We start from the raw sequence: 23,896 nt of genomic DNA, 5'->3' as shown, positions 1-23,896 counted from the left end.
AAATAATTTTTTCTTACGGATTCAGTTGTCGGTTTTCATTAAAGTGTAATGACAGGGTGACACCTGGTAATGTCCACAGGGTGGGCTCGTTGGTGGGTGGGTGGGTGGGTGAGTGGGTGGGTGAGTTGGTGAGTGGGTGGGTGAGTTGGTGAGTGGGTGGGTGAGTTGGTGAGTGGGTGAGTGAGTTGATGAGTGGGTGGTTGAGTGGGTGGGTGAGTTGGTGGGTTGAGTTGGTGAGGATGGTCAGGTTGGTGAGTGGATGGGTGAGTGGGTGGGTGAGTGGTGGTTGAGTGGTGAGTGGGTGGGTGAGTTGATGATGTGGGTGGGTGAGTTGGTGAGTGGGTGGGTGAGTTGATGAGTGGTGTGGTGAGTTGGTGAGTGGATGGGTCCGTTGGTGAGATGGTGGGTGAGTTGGTGAGTGGTGGGTGAGTGGGTGGGTGAGTTGGTGAGTGGGTGAGTGAGTTTATGAGTGGGTGGTGGGTACGGGTAGGCCGTGGAGTCACTGGTGAGTCACCGTTTGTCACTCATTTCCAACGGTCTTGTCTCTTCTCACAATTCAAGTTCTAGAATCAACCCACCCGCGCCTGCAACGTGGCTTCATCCCAGAGGTCGCAATCGGGTACCTGATACTCGTACCCTACCGATACCCGGCTGGGTACGGGTAGCCGGGTATCGGGTAGGGTTACAGGTACAGCTACCGTTTGCGACCTCTGGCGTGCCGGCAACGTGAACATGTCGCGTGAGCGGCCCGGGCAATTTGCAGTTTGACGGTGAACACCGCAACGGACGTGAGGTTCAGAGCGAACGCCAAGCGGTAGGACCCCGTCCGCGGTCTGACGAACGCCGCCGCGATGGTCACGCGGCACTACGGATACGCCGAGAGGTTCTGGACGGGGGCGGCCGGGGGAGGCGACGTCGCGACGGGGGCCGGGCCCCCCACCCTCGGCGGTGTTCGCATCGCTGATGATTTCGTAGGAGGAGCTCGCTCGCAACTTCGCGCGCTCCCTCCACGCTGGAGCTCAGGACCCGCGGGGAAGAAGCCGCCGCCTTCCCGCATCATCCCGGGAATGAAGACCTTGTAGAGGAGGCCCAGGGGCTCGCCCGGCTCCACGTGCGCGTGCAGCTGGAAGGTCGCCCAGCCGACGCCGAAGCTCCGTAGCAGCAGCTGCAGACGTGTCTCCCACGACAAGATGGCGCCTCCGGCAGCGCCTCGGACCGATGGTGCACGGGATGCGGGTGGTGAGGTGCCCGTCGCAGGCCGCGTGAGCGCCGCCCAGCCCACAAAAGGCTGCTGCGCAAGGCCTTGTCGGCGCCGGTGCACTCCGGCACCGCCACCGCCCACCTCCTCATCGTTCTTTCCGTTGCCACCGCTGCCACCGCCGGCCGCCCGCCAGCCGCCGTGTCCACCTCCGGGATGGCCCAGTCCAACTTGACGGTGCGGCCCCAGAGCTGGAAAGGAATTTGAAGCAGCTTCTTCCGTGCAAGGACGGCGCGCGATGGCTCTCGTATTCGACGAGCGCGTAGCCTCGGTCGGGGCTTCTGTCGTAGCGACAGAAGCGCGTACTTGACGTCCACGACGCCCTCCGTGACGCCGCTCATCGCCGCCATCACCTGCGCCCGCGTCTTGTCCTTCGGCAGCCCCCCGACGAAGAGGCGGCGGTTGTCGACGCTCACGCGAACCGTGATGCGGTGCCCGGGACGGATCTCCAAGTCGTGGAGTCTCCTGACGGCTGTCCGCGGCTTGGGAGCGCGTCGCAGAAGGTGGCGAACCCGTAGCCGCGGTCGGTCTCTCCCCAGTGGTACGTCATCATGAGGCGCAGCTGGTACAGCTTCCCCACCGCCTCCAGCACGGGCAAACAGCTCCGTCCCTAGTACAGGTCGCGCGGGATCCTGGCCAGGAACACCTCGCAGCGCGGGCGGGAGGGGGGCCCTCGCCAGTCGGGCGGCGGTCCCCAGCTTCCTCTGTCCGTTCTCCTGCACGACGTTGTAGCCCGTGCGCAAACACGAGGTCCAGCAGGTCCCTCTCCACGCAGCTCATGATGCCGAGCACCGGCGGCTTGCCCACGGTGGCGGTGACGACGGGGCAGCGGCTTGGGCCCGGTGGAGCCCTCGACACTCGGCGCAGAAGCCTCGTGCCGACAAAACAACGGGGGGTTGGGGGGGTGGGAATGAACTCCCGAAAAGCCAAATCCCCGGCGGGAACTCGCTCGGCCCAAACCTACAGGCCCAGCAGTGGAGAGAGAGAGAGAGAGTGGAGAGAGAGACGCGTTGAAGCAGAGCTCCCTTTGTAAACTCGGAAAATCATAATAGACTGAAAAGAGAACCCAAGAAACTGTGTCCTGACTGTTTGACCGCCATGTATTACACCACTGGTGCACACACTTGTTGTTGTTCTGCAGTGAGGTATTCCAACGGTTGTAAGGTAATGTTGGGGTGCTGCTGATTCCAAATCTGGCATCAGTTTTTGTCTATCACGTCAGGTTTTTGAGATATCAAATATTGCATTTTCAATAAAAACTGCGGAAGAAAAAATATTAAATGAATGTGGATATCTACATAAAATGATATTATAAACACACCATCCTAAAAATACAGCACCGTATTTTAACACTAAAGCAGTCACTGACTCGCAACAACTTGCAATCATAAGTGACAGAGTCAATTTCGGGTAAAATCAATGAAAATGGGGTATGCCGATAGCATAAAAATGAGATGTGATAGAGCAAATCTGAGATCATATTTGGAATCAGCACCCTGAAATTAGTCTAAAACAGCTGCAAAAGTCGCTCACACTCTCACCCACTCACTTTCTCACCTACCCACACACTCACCCACCCACACACTCACCCATTCACTCACCCACATGCCCACTCACTCAGCCACTCACTCTCTCACCCACTCACTCACCCAATCACTCACCCAGTCGCTCACACACTCACCCACTCACTCTCTCACCTACCCACCCACTCACCCAATCACTCACCCAGTCGCTCACACTCACCCACTTACTCTCTCACCTACCCACGCACTCACCCACCCACACACTCACCCCATTCACTCACCCACATGCCCACTCACTCAGCCACTCTCTCACTCTCTCACCCAATCACTCACCCAGTCGCTCACACACTCTCCCACTCTCTCACCTACCCACACACTCACCCACCCACACATTCACCCATTCACTCACTCACATTCCCACTCACTCAGCCACTCACCCACTCACTCACCCAATCACTCACCCAGTCGTTCACACTCTCACCTTACACTCACCTCACCTAACCCACCTGTTCACACACACACTCACCCACTCACCTGTTCACGCAGCCACTCACAACAACAACAACCACTTAGTGGCAGTGGGGGTTCCCAGCCCCTCCACCTGCAATTAATTAGCCGCTGCTAATTAATTGCAGCGCTGCTGTGCCAGGTCACGTGACAGACCCAGCAGGTGCTATGGGTTGGCTGCTGTGCCAGGCTAGGTGCAGGAGGAGGTCACGTGACAAGCCCAGCACGTGCTGTGAGTTGGCTGCTGTGCCAGGCTAGGTGCATGAGGTCACGTGACAGACCCAGAAGGTGCTATGGGTTGGCTGCTGTGCCAGGCTAGGTGCATGAGGTCACGTGACAAACGCAGCAGGTGCTATGGGTTGACTACTGTGCCAGGCTAGGTACATGAGGTCACGTGACAGACCCAGCAGGTGCTGTGGGTTGGTTGATGTGCCAGGCTAGGTGCATGAGGAGGTCACGTGACAGACACAGCAGGTACTATGGGTTGGCTGCTGTGCCAGGCTAGGTGCATGAGGAGTTCACGTGACAGACACAGCAGGTGCTATGGTTGGCTGCTGTGCCAGGCTAGGTGCATGAGGAGGTCACGGGACAGACCCAGCAGGTGCCATGGGTTGACTGCTGTGCCAGGCTAGGTGCATGAGGAGGTCACGTGACAGACCCAGCAGGTGCCGTGGGTTGACTGCTGTGCCAGGCTAGGTGCATGAGGAGGTCACGGGACAGACCCAGCAGGTGCCGTGGGTTGACTGCTGTGCCAGGCTAGGTGCATGAGGAGGTGGTCACGGGACAGACCCAGCAGGTGCCATGGGTTGACTGCTGTCCCAGGCTAGGTTCATGAGGAGGTCACGTGACAGACTCAGCAGGTGCCGTGGGTTGACTGCTGTGCCAGGCTAGGTGCATGAGGTCAAAGAGACAGACCCAGCAGGTGCCGTGGATTGACTGCTGTGCCAGGCTAGGTGCATGAGGAGATCACGGGACAGACCCAGCAGGTGCCGTGGGTTGACTGCTGTGCCAGGCTAGGTGCATGAGGTCACGGGACAGACCCAGCAGGTGCCGTGGGTTGACTGCTGTGCCAGGCTAGGTGCATGAGGAGGTCACGGGACAGACCCAGCAGGTACCGTGGGTTGACTGCTGTGCCAGGCTAGGTGCATGAGGTCACGGGACAGATGCAGCAGGTGTCGTGGGTTGACTGCTGTGCCAGGCTAAGTGCATGAGGAGGTCACGGGACAGACCCAGCAGGTGTCGTGGGTTGACTGCTGTGCCAGGCTAGGTGCATGAGGAGGTCACGAGATAGACCCAGCAGGTGTCGTGGGTTGACTGCTGTGCCAGGCTAGGTGCATGAGGTCACAGAGACAGACCCAGCAGGTGCAGTGGGTTGACTGCTGTGCCAGGCTAGGTGCATGAGGAGGAGGTCACGGGACAGACCCAGCAGGTGCCGTGGGTTGACTGCTGTGCCAGGCTAGGTGCATGAGGAGGAGGTCACGGGACAGACCCAGCAGGTGCCGTGGGTTGACTGCTGTGCCAGGCTAGGTGCATGAGGAGGAGGTCACGGGACAGACCCAGCAGGTGCCAGGGGTTGACTGCTGTGCCAGGCTAGGTGCATGAGGAGGAGGTCACGGGACAGACCCAGCAGGTGCCGTGGGTTGACTGCTGTGCCAGGCTAGGTGCATGAGGAGGAGGTCACGGGACAGACCCAGCAGGTGCCGTGGGTTGACTGCTGTGCCAGGCTAGGTGCATGAGGAGGAGGTCACGGGACAGACCCAGCAGGTGCCGTGGGTTGACTGCTGTGCCAGGCTAGGTGCATGAGGAGGAGGTCACGGGACAGACCCAGCAGGTGCCAGTGGGTTGACTGCTGTGCCAGGCTAGGTGCATGAGGAGGAGGTCACGGGACAGACCCAGCAGGTGCCGTGGGTTGACTGCTGTGCCAGGCTAGGTGCATGAGGAGGAGGTCACGGGACAGACCCAGCAGGTGCCGTGGGTTGACTGCTGTGCCAGGCTAGGTGCATGAGGAGGAGGTCACGGGACAGACCCAGCAGGTGCCGTGGGTTGACTGCTGTGCCAGGCTAGGTGCATGAGGAGGAGGTCACGGGACAGACCCAGCAGGTGCCGTGGGTTGACTGCTGTGCCAGGCTAGGTGCATGAGGAGGAGGTCACGGGACAGACCCAGCAGGTGCCGTGGGTTGACTGCTGTGCCAGGCTAGGTGCATGAGGAGGAGGTCACGGGACAGACCCAGCAGGTGCCGTGGGTTGACTGCTGTGCCAGGCTAGGTGCATGAGGAGGAGGTCACGGGACAGACCCAGCAGGTGCCAGTGGGTTGACTGCTGTGCCAGGCTAGGTGCATGAGGAGGAGGTCACGGGACAGACCCAGCAGGTGCCGTGGGTTGACTGCTGTGCCAGGCTAGGTGCATGAGGAGGAGGTCACGGGACAGACCCAGCAGGTGCCGTGGGTTGACTGCTGTGCCAGGCTAGGTGCATGAGGAGGAGGTCACGGGACAGACCCAGCAGGTGCCGTGGGTTGACTGCTGTGCCAGGCTAGGTGCATGAGGAGGAGGTCACGGGACAGACCCAGCAGGTGCCGTGGGTTGACTGCTGTGCCAGGCTAGGTGCATGAGGAGGAAGGTCACGGGACAGACCCAGCAGGTGCCGTGGGTTGACTGCTGTGCCAGGCTAGGTGCATGAGGAGGAGGTCACGGGACAGACCCAGCAGGTGCCGTGGGTTGACTGCTGTGCCAGGCTAGGTGCATGAGGAGGAGGTCACGGGACAGACCCAGCAGGTGCCGTGGGTTGACTGCTGTGCCAGGCTAGGTGCATGAGGAGGAGGTCACGGGACAGACCCAGCAGGTGCCGTGGGTTGACTGCTGTGCCAGGCTAGGTGCATGAGGAGGAGGTCACGGGACAGACCCAGCAGGTGCCGTGGGTTGACTGCTGTGCCAGGCTAGGTATCCTTGTGGTATCCTGCTCTGACCTCTGTGGCCATGACAACCATTTCCCCCCCTCCGTTGCAGAAGAGGCCCAGAGGTGCAGTGTCAGCGCCACACACAGAGCTCAGAGAAAGTGCTGTGACGAAGATTTAACAACTCTGGGCTTCCAAAGTGCAATGTGAGGATATATCCGGGACGCTGACGGATCACAACTCGTCACGACGATTGGCTCTGCAGGTCCTGACGAGTCAGGGGCGTGGTCCCGGGAGCCTACGATGGAGTCTAGAAGATTCCATAGAGGCTAACCAGGATTGGTGGAAAGGTACCACGTGACCCGGGTATTAAATAGGGGTGGAGACAAACAACGCGTGGTCAGAACTGGAACGAACGGAGGGAGAGGCCACGCTGGAGCGGGGTCCAGGCTGTACCACGTGGTCCAGGCTGTACCACGTGGTCCAGGCTGCCACGTGGTCCAGGCTGTACCACGTGGTCCAGGCTGTACCACGTGGTCCAGGCTGTACCACGTGGTCCAGGCTGTACCACGTGGTCCAGGCTGTACCACGTGGTCCAGGCTGTACCACGTGGTCCAGGCTGTACCACGTGGTCCAGCCTGGACCACGTGGTCCAGCCTGCCACGTGGTACAGCCTGGACCACGTGGTACAGCCTGGACCACGTGGTCCAGGCTGTACCACGGGTCAGGCTGTACCAGGTCAGCTGCCACGTGGCTGCGCCTGAGTCTCTATCCCTCTCACGCTGCCTGTCAGCAGCGTGGAGGAGTGTTGTAAAGAAAGACAAATAAAGACCGATTCCAAAAGTCGCCTCCACGACCTTTATTACAGATGCATGATTTAAAGCAATTTTTTGACCAGCAATAGCAGCAGTAACAACAGCAGTAGCAGCAGTAGTAGCCGTAGCAGCAGTAGCAGCAGTAGTAGCAGCAGCAGTAGCAGCAGCAGTAGCAGCAGTAGCAGCAGTAGTAGCAGCAGCAGTAGCAGCATCAGTAGCAGCAGCAGTAGCAGCAGCAGTAGTAGCAGCAGTAGTAGCAGCAGCAGTAGCAGCAGTAGTAGCAGCAGCAGTAGCAGCAGCAGTAGCAGCAGCAGCAGCAGCAGTAGCAGCAGTAGCAACAGCAGTAGCAGCAGTAGCAGCAGTAGTAGCAGCAGCAGTAGCAGCATCAGTAGCAGCAGCAGTTGCAGCAGCAGTAGTAGCAGCAGTAGTAGCAGCAGCAGTAGCAGCAGTAGTAGCAGCAGCAGTAGCAGCAGCAGGAGTAGCAGCAGTAGCAGCAGTAGCAACAGCAGCAGTAGCAGCAGCAGCAGTAGCAGCGGCAGTAGCAGCAGCAGTAGCAGCAGCAGCAGTAGCAGCAGCAGGAGTAGCAGCAGTAGCAGCAGCAGCAACAGCAGCAGTAGCAGCAGCAGCAGCGGCAGTAGCAGCAGTAGCAGCAGCAGTAGCAGCAGCAGCAGCAGTAGCAGCAGCAGCAGTAACAGCAGCAGCAGTAGGAGCAGCAGCAGTAGCAGCAGCAGCGTAGGCCTCTAGCACTGCAAACGCGATGTCTCCGCCATCCCCGCAACCTCCACTCTGTCTCCACACCGACCGGCGGGCCGCTCACCCGCCCGGCACAAGCCCTCGCCCGGGTACCCGATACCCGGCTACCCGTACCCTACCCGATACCCGTACCCTACCCGAACCCTACCCGTACCCTACCTGATACCCGTACCCTACCCTACCCGATACCCGTACCCTACCCGTACCCTACCTGATACCCGTACCCTACCCGTACCCTACCCAATACCCGTACCCTACCCGATACCCGTACCCTACCTGATACCCGTACCCTACCTGATACCCGTACCCTACCCGTACCCGTACCCTACCCGATACCCGTACCCTACCCGTACCCTACCCGATACCCGTACCCTACCCGATACCCGTACCCTACCTGATACCTGTACCCTACCCGACACCCGTACCCTACCCGATACCCGTACCCTACCCGATACCCGTACCCTACCTGATACCCGTACCCTACCTGATACCCGTACCCTACCCGACACCCGTACCCTACCCGACACCCGTACCCTACCCGATACCCGTACCCTACCCGATACCCGGCTACCCGTACCCGGCCGGGTACAGGTACCCGTTTTCGACCCTGGTGCGGCCGGGTATGGGTAGGCCGTGAGTCACTGGTGAGTCACCGTTTGTCACTCATTTCCCAAGGTCTTGACTCTTCTCACAATTCAAGTTCCTAGAATCAACCCACCCGCGCCTGCAACGTGGCTTCATCCCAGAGGTCGCAATCGGGTACCCGTACCCTACCCGTACCCGGCCGGGTAGGGTACGGGTACGGGTAGGGTACCCGTTTGCGACCCTGGTGCGGCCGGGTACGGGTATGGGTAAGGAGTCAAAACCCGTTTGCGACCTCTGGCGACGGGGTCACGAGCGACGGGGTCACGAGCGACGGGGTCACGAGCGACGTAGTTTTCCTGCGCAGAGGTGGCGGGAGTCGGAGAGAGGTCACGTGACCACTGGGGGTAGGGGGGGGGCGAAAGGTGGACAGGGATGGAGGGGGGCGGTCTCACCGATGGTCATCACTCCACAACGTTAACCAACACCTGACGGGTGGGGTGAGTCTGTGTGTGTGTGGTGAGTCTGTGTGTGTGTGTGGTAAGTCTGTGTGTGTGTGGGGTGTGTCTGTGTGTGTGCATGGGGTGAGTCTGTGTGTGTGTGGTGAGTCTGTGTGTGTGTGTGGTGAGTCTGTGTGTGTGTGGGGTGTGTCTGTGTGTGTGCATGGGGTGAGTCTGTGTGTGTGTGGTGAGTCTGTGTGTGTGTGTGGTGAGTCTGTGTGTGTGTGGGGTGTGTCTGTGTGTGTGCATGGGGTGAGTCTGTGTGTGTGTGGTGAGTCTGTGTGTGTGTGTGGGGTGAGTCTGTGTGTGTGTGGTGAGTTTGTGTGTGTGTGTGGGGTGAGTCTGTGTGTGTGTGGTGAGTTTGTGTGTGTGTGGTGAGTCTGTATGTGCATGGGGTGAGTCTGTGTGTGTGTGGTGAGTCTGTGTGTGTGTGGTGGGGTGAGTCTGTGTGTGTGGTGAGTCTGTGTGTGTGTGTGGGGTGAGTCTGTGTGTGTGTGTGGTGAGTCTGTGTGTGTGTGGTGAGTTTGTGTGTGTGTGGTGAGTCTGTGTGTGTGGTGGGGTGAGTCTGTGTGTGTGTGGTGAGTCTATGTGTGTGTGTGGTGAGTCTTTGTGTGTGGTGGGGTGAGTCTGTGTGTGTGGTGAGTCTGTGTGTGTGTGGTGAGTCTGTGTGTGTGGTGGGGTGAGTCTGTGTGTGTGTGGTGAGTCTGTGTGTGTGTGTGGTGAGTCTGTGTGTGTGTGGGGTGTGTCTGTGTGTGTGTATGGGGTGAGTCTGTGTGTGTGTGGTGAGTCTGTGTGTGTGTGTGTGGGGTGAGTCTGTGTGTGTGTGGTGAGTTTGTGTGTGTGTGTGGGGTGAGTCTGTGTGTGTGTGGTGAGTCTGTGTGTGTGTGTGGTGAGTCTGTATGTGCATGGGGTGAGTCTGTGTGTGTGTGGTGAGTCTGTGTGTGTGTGGTGGGGTGAGTCTGTGTGTGTGTGTGTGGTGAGTCTGTGTGTGTGTGTGGGGTGAGTCTGTGTGTGTGTGTGGTGAGTCTGTGTGTGTGTGGTGAGTTTGTGTGTGTGTGGTGAGTCTGTGTGTGTGGTGGGGTGAGTCTGTGTGTGTGTGGTGAGTCTGTGTGTGTGTGGTGAGTCTGTGTGTGTGTGTGGTGAGTATTTGTGTGTGGTGGGGTGAGTCTGTGTGTGTGGTGGGAGTCTGTGTGTGTGTGGTGAGTTTGTGTGTGTGTGGTGAGTCTGTGTGTGCATGGGGTGAGTCTGTGTGTGTGTGGTGAGTCTTTGTGTGTGGTGGGGTGAGTCTGTGTGTGTGGTGAGTCTGTGTGTGTGTGGTGAGTCTGTGTGTGTGTGGTGAGTCTGTGTGTGTGTGGGTGAGTCTGTGTGGTGTGGTGGGGTGAGTCTGTGTGTGTGTGGTGAGTCTGTGTGTGTGTGGTGGGGTGAGTCTGTGTGTGTGTGGGATGTGTCTGTGTGTGTGCATGGGGTGAGTCTGTGTGTGGTGAGTCTGTGTGTGTTTGGGACATGTCTGTGTGTGTGCATGGGGTGAGTCTGTGTGTGTGTGGTGGGGTGAGTCTGTGTGTGTGGTGGGGTGTGTCTGTGTGTGTGCATGGGGTGAGTCTGTGTGTGGTGAGTCTGTGTGTGTTTGGGATGTGTCTGTGTGTGTGTGTGGGGTGAGTCTGTGTGTGTGTGGTGAGTCTGTGTGTGTGTGGTGGGGTGAGTCTGTGTGTGTGTGGGATGTGTCTGAGTGTGTGTGTGGGGTGAGTCTGTGTGTGTGTGGTGAGTCTGTGTGTGTGTGGTGGGGTGAGTCTGTGTGTGTGTGGGATGTGTCTGTGTGTGTGCATGGGGTGAGTCTGTGTGTGGTGAGTCTGTGTGTGTTTGGGATGTGTCTGTGTGTGTGCATGGGGTGAGTCTGTGTGTGGGGTGAGTCTGTGTGTGTGTGGTGAGTCTGTGTGTGTGTGGTGGGGTGAGTCTGTGTGTGTGGTGGGGTGTGTCTGTGTGTGTGTGTGGGGTGAGTCTGTGTGTGTGGGGTGAGTCTGTGTGTGTGGTGAGTCTGTGTGTGTGTGTGGGGTGAGTCTGTGTGTGTGGTGGAGTGAGTCTGTGTGTGTGTGGTGAGTATGTGTGTGTGGTGAGTCTGTGTGTGTGTGGTGAGTCTGTTTGTGTGTGTGTGTCCAGCAAAACAACCCCCTACCTCCTCGCGGTGCCGGATGGGCAACTCTGTCGTGGACAGTGCTGTGGGGGGCGGGCCAATTCCGATTGGCCCTCTCCCCTCATGGCATCTGTGACCCCCACAGTGGCTAAACGGGGGCTCTGGACGGGTGCGAGGGGCTGGTAACCCCTCCACCTTCAATGAACTACCACTAAACTACGACTTAAATATGTAACCAATAAGCTTGTGCCGGAGGCCCCGGGGGAACAGGCGTCTATGACGTCTCCTGGCCAAAACCCCAATTGGCGGAGCCAGGAGATTGAATCTTTACCCGCGGGGCTCCTCCAGAAACAATGAAAAGCCACTTCGTGTGGCCACGTGGAATGTTCGAACGCTCACTGCAGAGGAGAGGCTGCCACTCCTCTGTTGGGAGCTGGACCGGTACCGCCTGGATCTCTGTGGCATTCAGGAGGTCCGTTGGACCGGTTCTGGCTCCTGCCACCATGATGGATGGACAATCCTCCGTTCGGGGCAGGAGACTGCCAAACAACAAGGTGTGGCTCTTCCTATGAACAAAATAATGAAGGGGGCGTGGGAGCGTGGCGGTGAGGTGTGGGAAGCTGTGAGCCCCAGGCTACTTTGGGCTTGCCTTCCCATCAACAAGAGGGATGCAGGCAAAGCCGATGAGTCAGATGCCTTCTATGACCTCCTGTCACAGGTGCTGGCTAAAGTGGCCCCTCGGGACAGAGTCATCTTGTTGGGTGACTTCAATACCCGAGTTGGTCATGATGCTGGCACCTGGTCTGGAGTGATTGGAGAGCATGGGCCAGATCAGCTCAAGGAGGCCTAGATTTTTGTGCAGACCATGGGCTTGTAATTACCAACACGCTGTTCCGGCATCGGCGCATCCACACAACATCATGGATACATGCTGGGTTCAAGCAAGAACATCTGCTGGACTACATAGTGACAGACCAGCGGATGCGAGCCCATGTCCTTGACACCAAGACCTACCGTGGAGCTGATCTGCCCTCTGACCAACGACTAGGCATCTGTAAGATGCGCCTGCCATTCTTCCACTCCGGTGGTGGGTGTACACCCTGGACCCCATTCCAACCCAAAGTGGCCTGGTCTGAATTAGCTGATGAAAGTTGCAAGCGAGAATTTTATCATCGCTTGCGGCTGGGGTTGCCATCGTCCCCCACTCCTCTTGATGTCGAGGGTAAATGGGCGAGGTTTAGGACTGTGACTCATGCAGCTACAATGGTTGCTTTGGGTACGCGGTCCAGACCTCCCCAGAGACCCTGGCTGACAGAGGAGGTGTTCAGGATAGTTGAGAAAAAGCGACAGGCCCACTCTCATCGGCTACAGCATCCCACGTCAAAGAATGAGGAGGCTTACCGCAGCCTTCGCTCGGAGGTTCAGAGAACCGTAAGGCGCTGCAAGGATGGGTGGTGGTCGTGGGTTGCTGAGAAGATGGAGTCTGCCTCAGTGGCCCGCGATCACAAATCCCTATTTAACTCCATCAAAAAAGTAACCTGCAGCACCACACCTATTACCATCCTTAGGGGAAAAAAACGGTGATCCAATCTCTGACCCTCAGGAACAGGTTAGCAGATTTTCTGAGCATTTATGTAAGGTCCTGGGGGAGGGGAACTCCCTCAGCCAGGAAAACATCATGGCACAAAGTGGGGATGACCCTGCTGAGGCTGCGGTGCCTCAAATATTGGAAGAAGTCACCCCCTGTGAGTGACTGGCTGAGGTGCCATCTGTTGAGGAAGTACTGCAGGCGATCCGGAGTCTGAGACCAGGAAAGGCACCGGGCAGAGATGATCTCCCAAGCGAAATGCTGAGGGAGGGTGGCGTTTATGCACAGACTGCCCTATATGACATCATAACAACAGTCTGGACTACTGGACGGGTTCCGCAGGATTGGAAGGATGCCTGGTGGTCCCCCTCTTTAAGAAGGGGGACCGCACAGACTGTAACAACTACAGGGGCATCTCACTCCTCAGTGTGCCGGGAAAGGTCCTGGCAAGGATTATTCAATATTGCCTTGCCAGGCACGCTGAAGAGAGGCTTGCGGAGCCCCAATGCGGTTTCAGGAAAGGGCGGTCCTGCACAGATGCCATATTTTCTGTCCATCTGCTACAGCAGAGGTATAGGGAATTTCAACCAAACCTACATCTCTGCTTTATTGACCTGGTCAAGGCCTATGGTACCATCAGTAGGCCTGGGCTCTGGGTTGTTCTTCGTGTTTTCGGAGTCCCTGACCTTCTGCTCACGATCATTAAGGACCTTCATGATGGTGAGCGGGCCCGGGTAAAACTACGTGGCCGGGAGACAGAGCCTTTCCCTGTACACCTTGGGGTGCGACAGGGATGTCCTCTGGCTCCCACATTATTTAACATCTATTTTGACCACGTAGTGCGTGAAGCTTTCAATATCTGTACCGGGGGAATTTCCATTTGGTACAGATATAATGGGAGGCTGATCGATCGAGCTGAGTGGACTTGCCGATGACCGGTACCAGCGGTGTCAAGATCGGCCTCTGTGGAGGATGCTCGTGAAGGACGCTACTGGGCAGTTGGAGGCAGTCGCCCTCCAACAACAACGGAGGGCGGAGGAGCGACGCTCACAACAATGAGCAGGGCGCCGGGTGGCTAAAGCACAGCAAGTTGGCACAGTAGGGGGCACAGGTGGTGCATCAGCCACTCGTCTCAGTCATCTCAGTCAGTCGACCCGTGGCACCTGGGTCTGCCCCGTGACCTCCTGCCAGCGGGCATTCGACACTTCACGTGGCCTCAAGGTGGACATGGACTGGCACAAGCGTCGTGGTGACGTCACTGCCACTTAGTGGCGAATGGCGGTTATTGTTGTTGTTGTGTAATTGTGTGTGTGTGTGTGGTGTGTGTGTGTGGTGTGTGTGTGTGTGGTGTGTGTGTGGTGTGTGTGTGTGGTGTGTGTGTGTGTATGTGTGTGTGGTGTGTGCGTGTGTATGTGTGTGTGGTGTGTGTGGTGTGTGTATGTGTGTGTGGTGGTGTATGTGTGTGGTGTGTGTGTGTGGTGTGTGTGTGTGGTGTGTGTGTGTGGTGTGTGGTGGTGTGTGTGTGTGGTGTATGTGTGTGGTGTGTGTGTGGTGTGTGTATGTGTGTGTGGTGGTGTATGTGTGTGGTGTGTGGTGGTGTGTGTGTGGTGTGTGTGTGTGTGTGTGGTGTGTGTGTGTGGTGTGTGTGTGTGGTGTGTGTATGTGTGTGTGGTGGTGTGTGTGTATGGTGTGTGCGTGGTGTGGTGTATGTGTGTGGTGTGTGTGTGTGGTGTGTGTGTATGTGTGTGGTGTGTGTGGTGTGTGTGGTGTATGTGCGTGGTGTGTGTATGTGTGTGTGGTGGTGTATGTGTGTGTGTGGTGTGTGTGCGTGGTGGTGGTGTGTGCGTGGTGTGTGTGTGTATGTGTGCGTGGTGTGGTGTATGTGTGTGTGGTGTGTGTGTGTGTATGTGTGTGTGGTGTGTGTGGTGTGTGTATGTGTGGTGTGTGGTGTGTGTGTGTGTGTGGTGTGTGTGTGTGGTGTGTGTGTGTGGTGTGTGTGGTGTGTGGTGTGTGTGTGTGGTGTGTGTGTGTGTGGTGTGTGTGGTGTGTGTGTGTGGTGTGTGTGTGTGGTGTGTGTGGTGTGTGTGGTGTGTGTGTGTGTGGTGTGTGTGGTGTGTATGTGGTGTGTATGTGTGGTGTGTGTGTGTGGTGTGTGTGTGTGGTGTGTGTGGTGTGTGGTGTGTGTGTGTGTGTGTGGTGTGTGTGTGGTGTGTGTGTGTGGTGTGGTGTGTGTGGTGTGTGTGTGTGGTGTGTGTGTGTGGTGTGTGTGTGTGGTGTGTGTGTGTGTGTGTGGTGTGTGTGTGTGTGTGGTGTGTGTGTGTGGTGTGTGTGGTGTGTGTGGTGTGTGTGTGTGGTGTGTGTGTGTGGTGTGTGTTTGTGGTGTGTGTGTGTGGTGTGTGTGTGTGGTGTGTGTGTGTGGTGTGTGTGTGTGGTGTGTGTGTGTGGTGTGTGTGGTGTGTGGTGTGTGGTGTGTGTGTGGTGTGTGTGTGTGGTGTGTGTGTGTGGTGTGTGTGTGTGGTGTGTGTGTGTGGTGTGTGGTGTGTGGTGTGTGTGTGTGTGGTGGTGTGTGTGTGTGGTGTGTGTGGTGTGTGGTGTGTGTGTGTGTGGTGGTGTGTGTGTGTGGTGTGTGTGGTGTGTGTGTGTGTGGTGTGTGTCAACCAATGGGGCACCGCCACTCACCCGGCCGTCCTCCCTGGTGGCATTCTTCAGCCGCCACTCTTCCTCGTCCTCGTCCCAGTACGCTTCTAGCTGCTCACCGCACATCTCACACAGCTGACAACACACACACACACTCACTCACCCACTCACTCACACACACACTCACTCACACGCTCACTCACTCACACATTCACACACTCACTCACACACTCATTCACACACTCACTCACACACTCACTCACTCATACACACGCACACACTCACTCACTCACGCACACACTCACTCACACACACACACTCACTCACTCATACACACTCACTCACGCACACACTCACTCACACACACACACTCACACACTCACACAAACACTCACTCACACATTCACACTCACTCACACACTCATTCACACACACACTCACTCACACACACGCACACACACACTCACTCATACAACAACAACAACCGCTATTCGCCACTAGGTGGCGGTGACGTCACCACGACGCTTGTGCCAGGCCATGTGCACCTTGAGGAGGTCACGGGGCAGACCCAGCAGGTGCCACGGGTCGACTGACCGAGATGACTGGCTGATGCACCACCTGTGCCCCCTACTGTGCCAACTAGCTGTGCTTTAGCCACCCGGCGCTCCGCTCGTTGTTGTGAGCGTCGCTCCTCCGCCCTCCGTTGTTGTTGGAGGGTGACTGCCTCCAACTGCCCAGTAGCGTCCTTCACGAGCCTCCTCCACAGAGGCCGAACTTGACACCGCTGGTACCAGTCATCGGCAAGTCCACTCAGCTCCACGTCCTCCTGTACCACATCACTCCATCTCTTCTCTAGCCGTGCCGCGCCCGTCTAGCCCCCTCGATCCGGCCGAACAAAAGCTGTTTAGGCATGCGGTGGCTAGGCATGCGGGCTACATGACCCAGCCAACGCAGCCTTACCTGCCGGAGGAGCTCACCGATGGGACTTTGCCCAGATCTTTCAAGGACTTGTGAGCTCCTCACATAATCCAGCCTGGTTAAACCCAGGATGGATCGTAGGCAGGCCAGCCTAAATGTTTCCAACCGGCGAAGATGCTCCATTAGGAGGGTCCACGTTTCGCAAGCGTAGAGAAGGGAGGGAATGACTGTGGCCGAGAAGACCTGAAGTTTCGTGCGGAGCGACAGACCAGGTAGCTTCCACACAGCGTTACGCAACCGATGAAAAGATATTGCCGCTCGACTGATTCACACACTCACTCACACACTCACTCATACACACGTACACGCACACACACAGACACACACGCACACACACTCACTCACACACGCAAACACTCACACACACGCACGCAGACACACAACGCACACGCAGACACACGCACACACAGACACGCAAACACACAGACACGCACGCACGCACGCAGACACACAACGCACACGCAGACACACGCACACACAGACACGCAAACACACACACTCACGCACGCACGCATGTAGAAACACAACGCACACGCAGACACACGCACACACAGACACGCAAACACACACACTCACGCACGCACACACACTCACTCACACATGCAAACAATCACACACGCAAACACTCACATGCAAACACACACGCACGCACACACACAACGCACACGCAGACACGCACACACAGACACGCAGACACACACACTCACGCACGCACGCAGACACACAACGCACACGCAGACACACGCACACACAGACAAGCAAACACACACACTCACACACGCACGCACACGCACGCACACGCAGACACACGCACACACAGACACGCAATCACACACACTCACGCACGCACGCAGACACACAACGCACACACAGACACGCAAACACACACACTCACACACGCACACACAACGTGCCAATCAAGAAGACGGCCAATGGACAACGGACGCCGTCGTCTGCCTCACCTCTTGGACGCTGGCGGTCCCCGCGGGGACGCTGGGGAACTCCTCGGCTTTGCCCCCCCCCCGCGTGGCCCCCCCCCTCGTGGCCCCCCCCCGCGTGGCCCCCCCCCTCGTGCCCCCCCCCCTCGTCCAGAGGGACGGCGCCTCCTCCTGCGGCCGCTCCGGGAGGCGTTTCTCGGCGCCCCCATCGTGGGCGACACCCGGCGGCGTCTCGATCCACTCCTGCGGGGGGGCGGCGCCGTCCCGCGTCAGGTTGGCGGCGCGCTCGTGCCGGGCTAGGTGCACCCGCTCAGTCGCTCGTCCGTTCCCCCGCGCCGCCGATTGGCGCGGTCGGCCGGGTAGGTAGGGCGCGAAAGAAGTTCAACTCGCGTCGTACGCAGTTGGCGAGCGACGTCGCGGGGAGACCCTGGGGGGCGCGGTGACGTCACGTCACCCGAGACGGTATTCAGGGGGAAGCCCGTGGCCTAGGAGGAGGGTTGTCGCTCCCGTGGGAGCCGGGAACGGGAGAGGCTGCAGGCTGGGGGCACAACGGGGTCGTACGCGTACCCGGCCGCACCAGGGTCACAAACGGGTACCCGTACCCGGCCGTACCCGTACCCTACCCGTACCCTACCCGGCCGGGTACGGGTTGGGTACGGGTATCGGGTACCCGATTGCGACCTCTGGTATGAAGCCATGTTGCAGGCGCGGGTGGGTTGATTCTAGGAACTTGAATTGTGAGAAGAGACAAGACGTTGGGAAATGAGTGACACACGGTGACTCACAAGTGACTCACGGCCTACCCGTACCCGGTACAGGTAGGGGTAGCCGGGTAGGGTACGGGTAGGGTACGGGTATCGGGTAGGGTGCGGGTATCGGGTAGGGTACGGGTATCGGGTAGGGTACGGGTATCGGGTAGGGTACGGGTATCGGGTAGGGTGCGGGTATCGGGTAGGGTACGGGTACGGGTAGGGTGCGGGTATGGGGTAGGGTACGGGTATCGGGTACCCGGTTGCGACCTCTGCCCAGTACCATGTCCCCTGGGGAGCTATCAGCTAAGCCGGTGACCTGGTTAGGGGTAAGCGGTAACCTGGTTAGGGGTAACCTGGTTAGGGGTAACCTGGTTAGAGGTAAGCAGTAACCTGGTTAGGGGTAAGTGGTACACACGCGCACACGCAAACACACGTGCACACGGGCGGCGGTTCACCGCACGTCTCACGGCGTCGTGACGTCACGCAGCCTTCGAGCCCACAGCTCCCTCCTCCCCTCTAACACCGCCTCCTCGTGTCCCACGCGTCTCTCGTTCATCTCTCGGGCTTCCGACCGGCGAGGTTGCCTCCGTGACGTTGCAAACGGAGTGGGGACCCCGCACCCCCTGGCCACCACGGCGAGCGTGGGGAATGCACAGCGGTCAAGTGCTCTCACTCGCGCAACGTCCATTCTCCACGTGGGAGGGGGAAAACCCGGAGGGCCACGGGAAAGAATCCACACACGACCACGGAGAGAGAGAGGGAGAGACACGCAGACTCCAAATACACGACGGAGCGTCAGGGTCGGGATAGAACCCACGACCTCCTGTACACCAGGCGAGGTTGTTAACATCTCCTAGCCACCGTGATGATGATGATGATGAGAGAGAGACGCAGACTCCAAATCTACAGCAGCAGGCGTCGTCAGGGTCGGGATCGAACCCACGACCTCCTGTATACCAGGCGAGGTAGTTAACATCTCCTAGCCACCGTGATGATGATTAGAGAGAGAGACACACAAACTCCAAATATACAGCAGCAGGCGTGAGGATTGGGATCGAACCCACGACCTCCTGCGCACCAGGCGAGGTAGTCAACATCTCCGAGCCACAGAGCGAGCGAGTGAGCGAGCGCCGCTTACCGTGCAGGAGCGGTACCAGCGGCGGTGCGTGACCTCGCTGCCCGGGTCTTTGCTGTCGCGGTTGACGCGGTAGTGCCAGTCCAGGTGGTCGGCGTAGGCGCTCGCCTGGCGCCCCGTGAAGCGCAAGCTGCACGAGTGGCACTGGACACCCGAGTAGAGGCGCCGCACCGCGCCGCCGTGGCGCCTGTGCGCACGCACATGCACACACGCACACGCAGATATACACATGCGCACACACGCACACACACGCACGCACACGCGCACACACGCGCACACGCACACACACACACGCGGATGTACACACGCACACGTACACACGCACACACAGACACACGCACGTACACACGCACACACGCGGATGTACACACGCACACGTACACACGCACACACAGACACACGCACACACACGCGGATATACACTCGCACACACACGCGGATGTACACACGCACACACACACGGATATACACACGCACACACACACGCGGATGTACACACGCACACACGCACACACACGCGGATATACACACGCACACACACACGCGGATGTACACACGCACACAAAGATAAAGACAAAGATCCCCCGTATAGCCTGAACAGACTGTAGGGGCAAGTGCTGTTAGCGAGCACCTATGAAGGCCGGAACGGTACACGAGGGGGTGGGTGGCCAGCACCACGCCCGACCGCCTTTGTCTCCCTAGTGGCGATGTTTACACACCACACCAGGTACTCATTTAAGGCTGAGTCGACCTAGGGGAGGCCCAGGACCGGTTCAGATAATCGTCACTGGTGTTAGCCGTGAGCGGGAATCGAACCCGGGTCGCCAGGTTCATAGCGCAGCGCGCTAACCGCTACACTACCGCTCCCCACACACGCACACATACACACGTACACACGCACACACAGACAAACGCACACACACAAACGCAGATATACACTCGCACACACACGCGGATATACACACGCACAGACACGCACACACGCACACACACACACACGCGGATATACACTCGCGCGCTCGCATATACTCACACACGCACACACACGCACACACACGCGGATATACACTCGCGCGCTCGCATATACTCACACACGCACACACAAGACATCCTCATGGCAAGATCACCGCAGCGAGCGCTTTCAGACGCGCCTCCTGCCTCATGTGAGCAATCCACTGGAGTTGTCCACTTTTAAATCATCGCTGACTCACGAATTTCTTTAGAAATGCTTTTTGTGTTTTTTACTTTGTGATCCTTACCCCCGGCACCTCCAATTAGCACGGTTGGCTACGAACACACTAACACCAATACCCCGCCATTCGCCACACAGCGACGGTGACGTCACCACGGCGACCGTGCCAGGCCAGGTGCACGTTGAGGCCGCGTGAAGTGTCGAAGGCTCGCTGCTGGCAGAAGGTCTCGGGACAGAAACCTGTAGGTGCCACGGGTTGGCTGACTGAGATGACCGGTAGATGCACCACCAGCTGTAACCCCCCTGCTGTGCCAGGCTAGGTGCAGGAGGTCACAGGGCAGACCCAGCAGGTGCCATTGGTTGACTGACTGAGATGACCGGTAGATGCACCACCAGCTGTACCCTCCCTACTGTGCCAGGCTAGGTGCAGGAGGTCACGGGACAGACCCAGCAGGTGCCACGGGTTGGCTGACTGAGATGACCGGTAGATGCACCACCAGCTGTACCCCCCTGCTGTGCCAGGCTAGGTGCAGGAGGTCACGGGACAGACCCTGCAGGTGCCACGGGTTGGCTGACTGAGATGACCGGTAGATGCACCACCAGCTGTACCCCCCTGCTGTGCCAGGCTAGGTGCAGGAGGTCACGGGGCAGACCCTGCAGGTGCCACGGGTTGACTGACTGAGATGACTGGTAGATGCACCACCAGCTGTACCCCCCTACTGTGCCAGGCTAGGTGCAGGAGGTCACGGGACAGACCCTGCAGGTGCCACGGGTTGGCTGACTGAGATGACCGGTAGATGCACCACCAGCTGTACCCCCCTGCTGTGCCAGGCTAGGTGCAGGAGGTCACGGGACAGACCCTGCAGGTGCCACGGGTTGACTGACTGAGATGACCAGTAGATGCACCACCACCACCTGTACCCTCTGCTGTGCTAACTTTCTGCGTTTTAGCCGCCCGGCGCTCCGCTCGTTGTTGTGAGCGTCGCTCCTCCGCCCTCCGTCGTTGCTGGAGGGCGACTGCCTCCAACCGCCCGTCGTTGGTTCGATCCCGCCGCCGCCGCCGCCGCTGCCGCTGCTGCTGCGTATTTGAACGTTCTCCCCGTGGTCTAGTGGAATTTTGTCTCGGGGTCGCTGCGTTTTTTTCCCCCCTTCCACGTTGAAAACCAACGTCGTCGTCAACGCGCTGTAAGTGCCCACGACGACGAGCCACTTCACCGGGCCATCGGTGGAGCGATGCTGACGCTCACCGCTTGAGGTCTTCGATGGCGAAGCCGGAGAGGTCCGGAATGTCGTCGTCGTCGTCCTCTGCGGATGCCTCCTCACCTCTGGTGGACGTCTCCTCCGTCGCGCCGCCAGCGTCGCTCCCGGCACGAGCGTCGTCTGTCGGCGAGAGAGAAACACGAGCGGAGCGGGGTCAGAGGGGGGGGGGAGGCGGCCATCGGTGAGCCCCCCCCCCATCCCTGTCCACCTTCCGCCCCTCCCCCTACCCCCAGTGGTCACGTGACCTCACTCCGACTCCCGCCACCTCCGCGCAGGAGAACTCCGTCGTTCGTGACCCCGTCGCTCGTGACCCCGTCGCTCGTGACCCCGTCGTTCGTGACCCCGTCGCTCGTGACCCCGTCGCCAGAGGTCGCAAACGGGTTTTGATTCCTTACCCGTACCCGTACCCGGCCGCACCAGGGTCGCAAACGGGTACCCTACCCGTACCCTACTCGTACCCTACCCGTACACGTACCCTACCCGTACACGTACCCTACCCGTACCCTACCCGTACCCTACCCGTACCCTACCCGTACACGTACCCTACCCGTACACGTACCCTACCCGTACCCTACCCGGCCGGGTGCGGGTATCGGGTACCCGATTGCGACCTCTGGGATGAAGCCATGTTGCAGGCGCGGGTGGGTTGATTCTAGGAACTTGAACTGTGAGAAGAGACAAGATGTTGGGAAATGAGTGACAAACGGTTACTCACCAGTGACTCACGGCCTACCCGTACCCGGCCGCACCAGGGTCGCAAACGGGTACCTGTACCCGGCCGGGTACGGGTAGCCGGGTATCGGGTAGGGTAAGGGTATCGGGTACCCGGTTGCGACCTCTGCCGAGTACCCCCAGGTCGGCACGACGACCTGGGGGTGTGGGGCTTCCATCTCCTCTCTCACCGGCCGTGCCGCCGACGCCGGCGGTCGCCGTCGCCGCCACCGCCTGGACTTGCAGGATTCCCGAGGCGACGAGCTTCCAGAAGAGCGAGTTCACCTGCTCGGCCTGAGCGGCGTGGGCAGCCGCTCCCGTCGCTGCACTCGGGGGGCGACGCAGAGACACGCAGAGAGACAACGTCATCGCCGCAGCAGCAGCAGCAGCAGCGCTTGTGCCAAGCTAGGTGGTAGCGGTGAAGGGCAGCGGTGGTGGCGAGCGGTGGTGGCGAGCGGTGGTGGTGAGCGGTGGTGGCGAGCGGTGGTGATGTTGAGTAGCGGTGAGTGGTGGTGGTGAGCGGTGGTGGTGAGTAGCGGTGAGCGGTGGTGGCGAGCGGTGGTGGTGAGTAGCGGTGAGCGGTGGTGGCGAGTGGTGGTGGTGAGTAGCGGTGAGCGGTGGTGGTGAGCGGTGGTGGCGAGCGGTGGTGGCGAGCAGTGGTGGTGAGCGGTGGTGGCGAGCGGTGGTGGTGAGTAGCGGCGAGCAGTGGTGGTGAGCGGTGGTGGCGAGCGGTGGTGGCGAGCGGTGGTGGTGAGTAGCGGTGAGCGGTGGTGGTGAGTAGCGGCGAGCGGTGGTGGTGAGCGGTGGTGGTGAGCGGTGGTGGTGAGCGGTGGTGGCGAGCGGTGGTGGTGAGTAGCGGTGAGCGGTGGTGGTGAGCGGTGGTGGTGAGTAGCGGTGAGCGGTGGTGGTGAGTAGCGGCGAGCGGTGGTGGTGAGCGGTGGTGGCGAGCGGTGGTGGTGAGTAGCGGTGGTGGTGAGTAGCGGTGAGCGGTGGTGGCGAGCGGTGGTGGTGGTGAGCTGTAAGGTGGGGGCGGCAAACAATCACTCACGCATCAGCTGCTGGTGTTGAGTCAGCTGCTGGTGTTGAGTCAGCTGCTGGTGCTGAGTCAGCTGTTGGTGCTGCGTCAGCTGTTGGTGCTGCATGAGCTGCTGGTGTTGAGTCAGCTGCTGGTGCTGAGTCAGCTGTTGGTGCTGCGTCAGCTGTTGGTGCTGCATGAGCTGCTGGTGTTGAGTCAGCTGCTGGTGCTGCATCAGCTGCTGGTGTTGAGTCAGCTGTTGGTGCTGCGTCAGCTGTTGGTGCTGCATCAGCTGCTGGTGTTGAGTCAGCTGTTGGTGCTGCGTCAGCTGTTGGTGCTGAGTCAGCTGCTGGTGTTGAGTCAGCTGCTGGTGCTGAGTCAGCTGCTGGTGCTGAGTCAGCTGCTGAGTCAGCTGCTGGTGCTGAGTCAGCTGCTGGTGGCCCAGCCAGTAGTCCGGCCGGTGGCCCAGCAGGTTGCCCGGCGGCCGCGCAGCAAACTGCGTCCCGCCGTCAAAGAGCCACCCGTGCGGTCCCTCCCAAGTGGTTTGTCGTTGATGTCGTTGTTGACGTCGTTGTTGACGTCGTTGTTGATGTTGACGCCACTGCTGCTGCCCGCCGTACCGAGGCCCGGCCTCGAAGTCTGACGGGCCGTCGAACCGAGGAACCCCGTGCCCGTCGACCCGCACGCCCCTGGGGCCCCGCGGCCCGTCGAATCTACGTCCTCCCGGCGGCCC

General features: G+C 59.1%; 1 protein-coding gene across 1 annotated transcript; it reads right to left on the bottom strand.

Moving 5' to 3' along the window:
- Positions 1–865: 865 nt before the first annotated feature.
- Positions 866–23,268, bottom strand: LOC133362722 (uncharacterized). The gene is made up of 10 exons (XM_061581648.1): positions 23,197–23,268; positions 22,340–22,471; positions 21,425–21,557; positions 18,989–19,172; positions 17,123–17,341; positions 15,225–15,317; positions 8,625–8,730; positions 2,062–2,129; positions 1,303–1,740; positions 866–1,165 (listed from the first exon to the last, which is right to left on the bottom strand). Exons 1-10 carry the CDS (start codon positions 23,198–23,200, stop codon positions 866–868), a joined length of 1,677 nt encoding a protein of 558 aa, XP_061437632.1. The 5' UTR covers positions 23,201–23,268.
- Positions 23,269–23,896: the final 628 nt, after the last annotated feature.

Source organism: Lethenteron reissneri, unplaced genomic scaffold (assembly GCF_015708825.2).
Source record: "Lethenteron reissneri isolate LAM-NWPU_2019-01 unplaced genomic scaffold, ASM1570882v1 scaffold_1588, whole genome shotgun sequence".
NCBI classification, from domain to species: domain Eukaryota; kingdom Metazoa; phylum Chordata; class Hyperoartia; order Petromyzontiformes; family Petromyzontidae; genus Lethenteron; species Lethenteron reissneri.
This window is presented reverse-complemented; position numbering and strand designations above follow the sequence as displayed.

Coding starts and splice junctions, on each gene's coding strand:
- LOC133362722 (XM_061581648.1), bottom strand. Junction 8,731..15,224: donor CCACCAGGGAGGACGGCCGG/GTGAGTGGCGGT, acceptor CCCTACCCCCAG/TGGTCACGTGACCTCTCTCC. Junction 1,741..2,061: donor CGTCGTCACCGCCACCGTGG/GCAAGCCGCCGG, acceptor CGCGCTCCCAAG/CCGCGGACAGCCGTCAGGAG.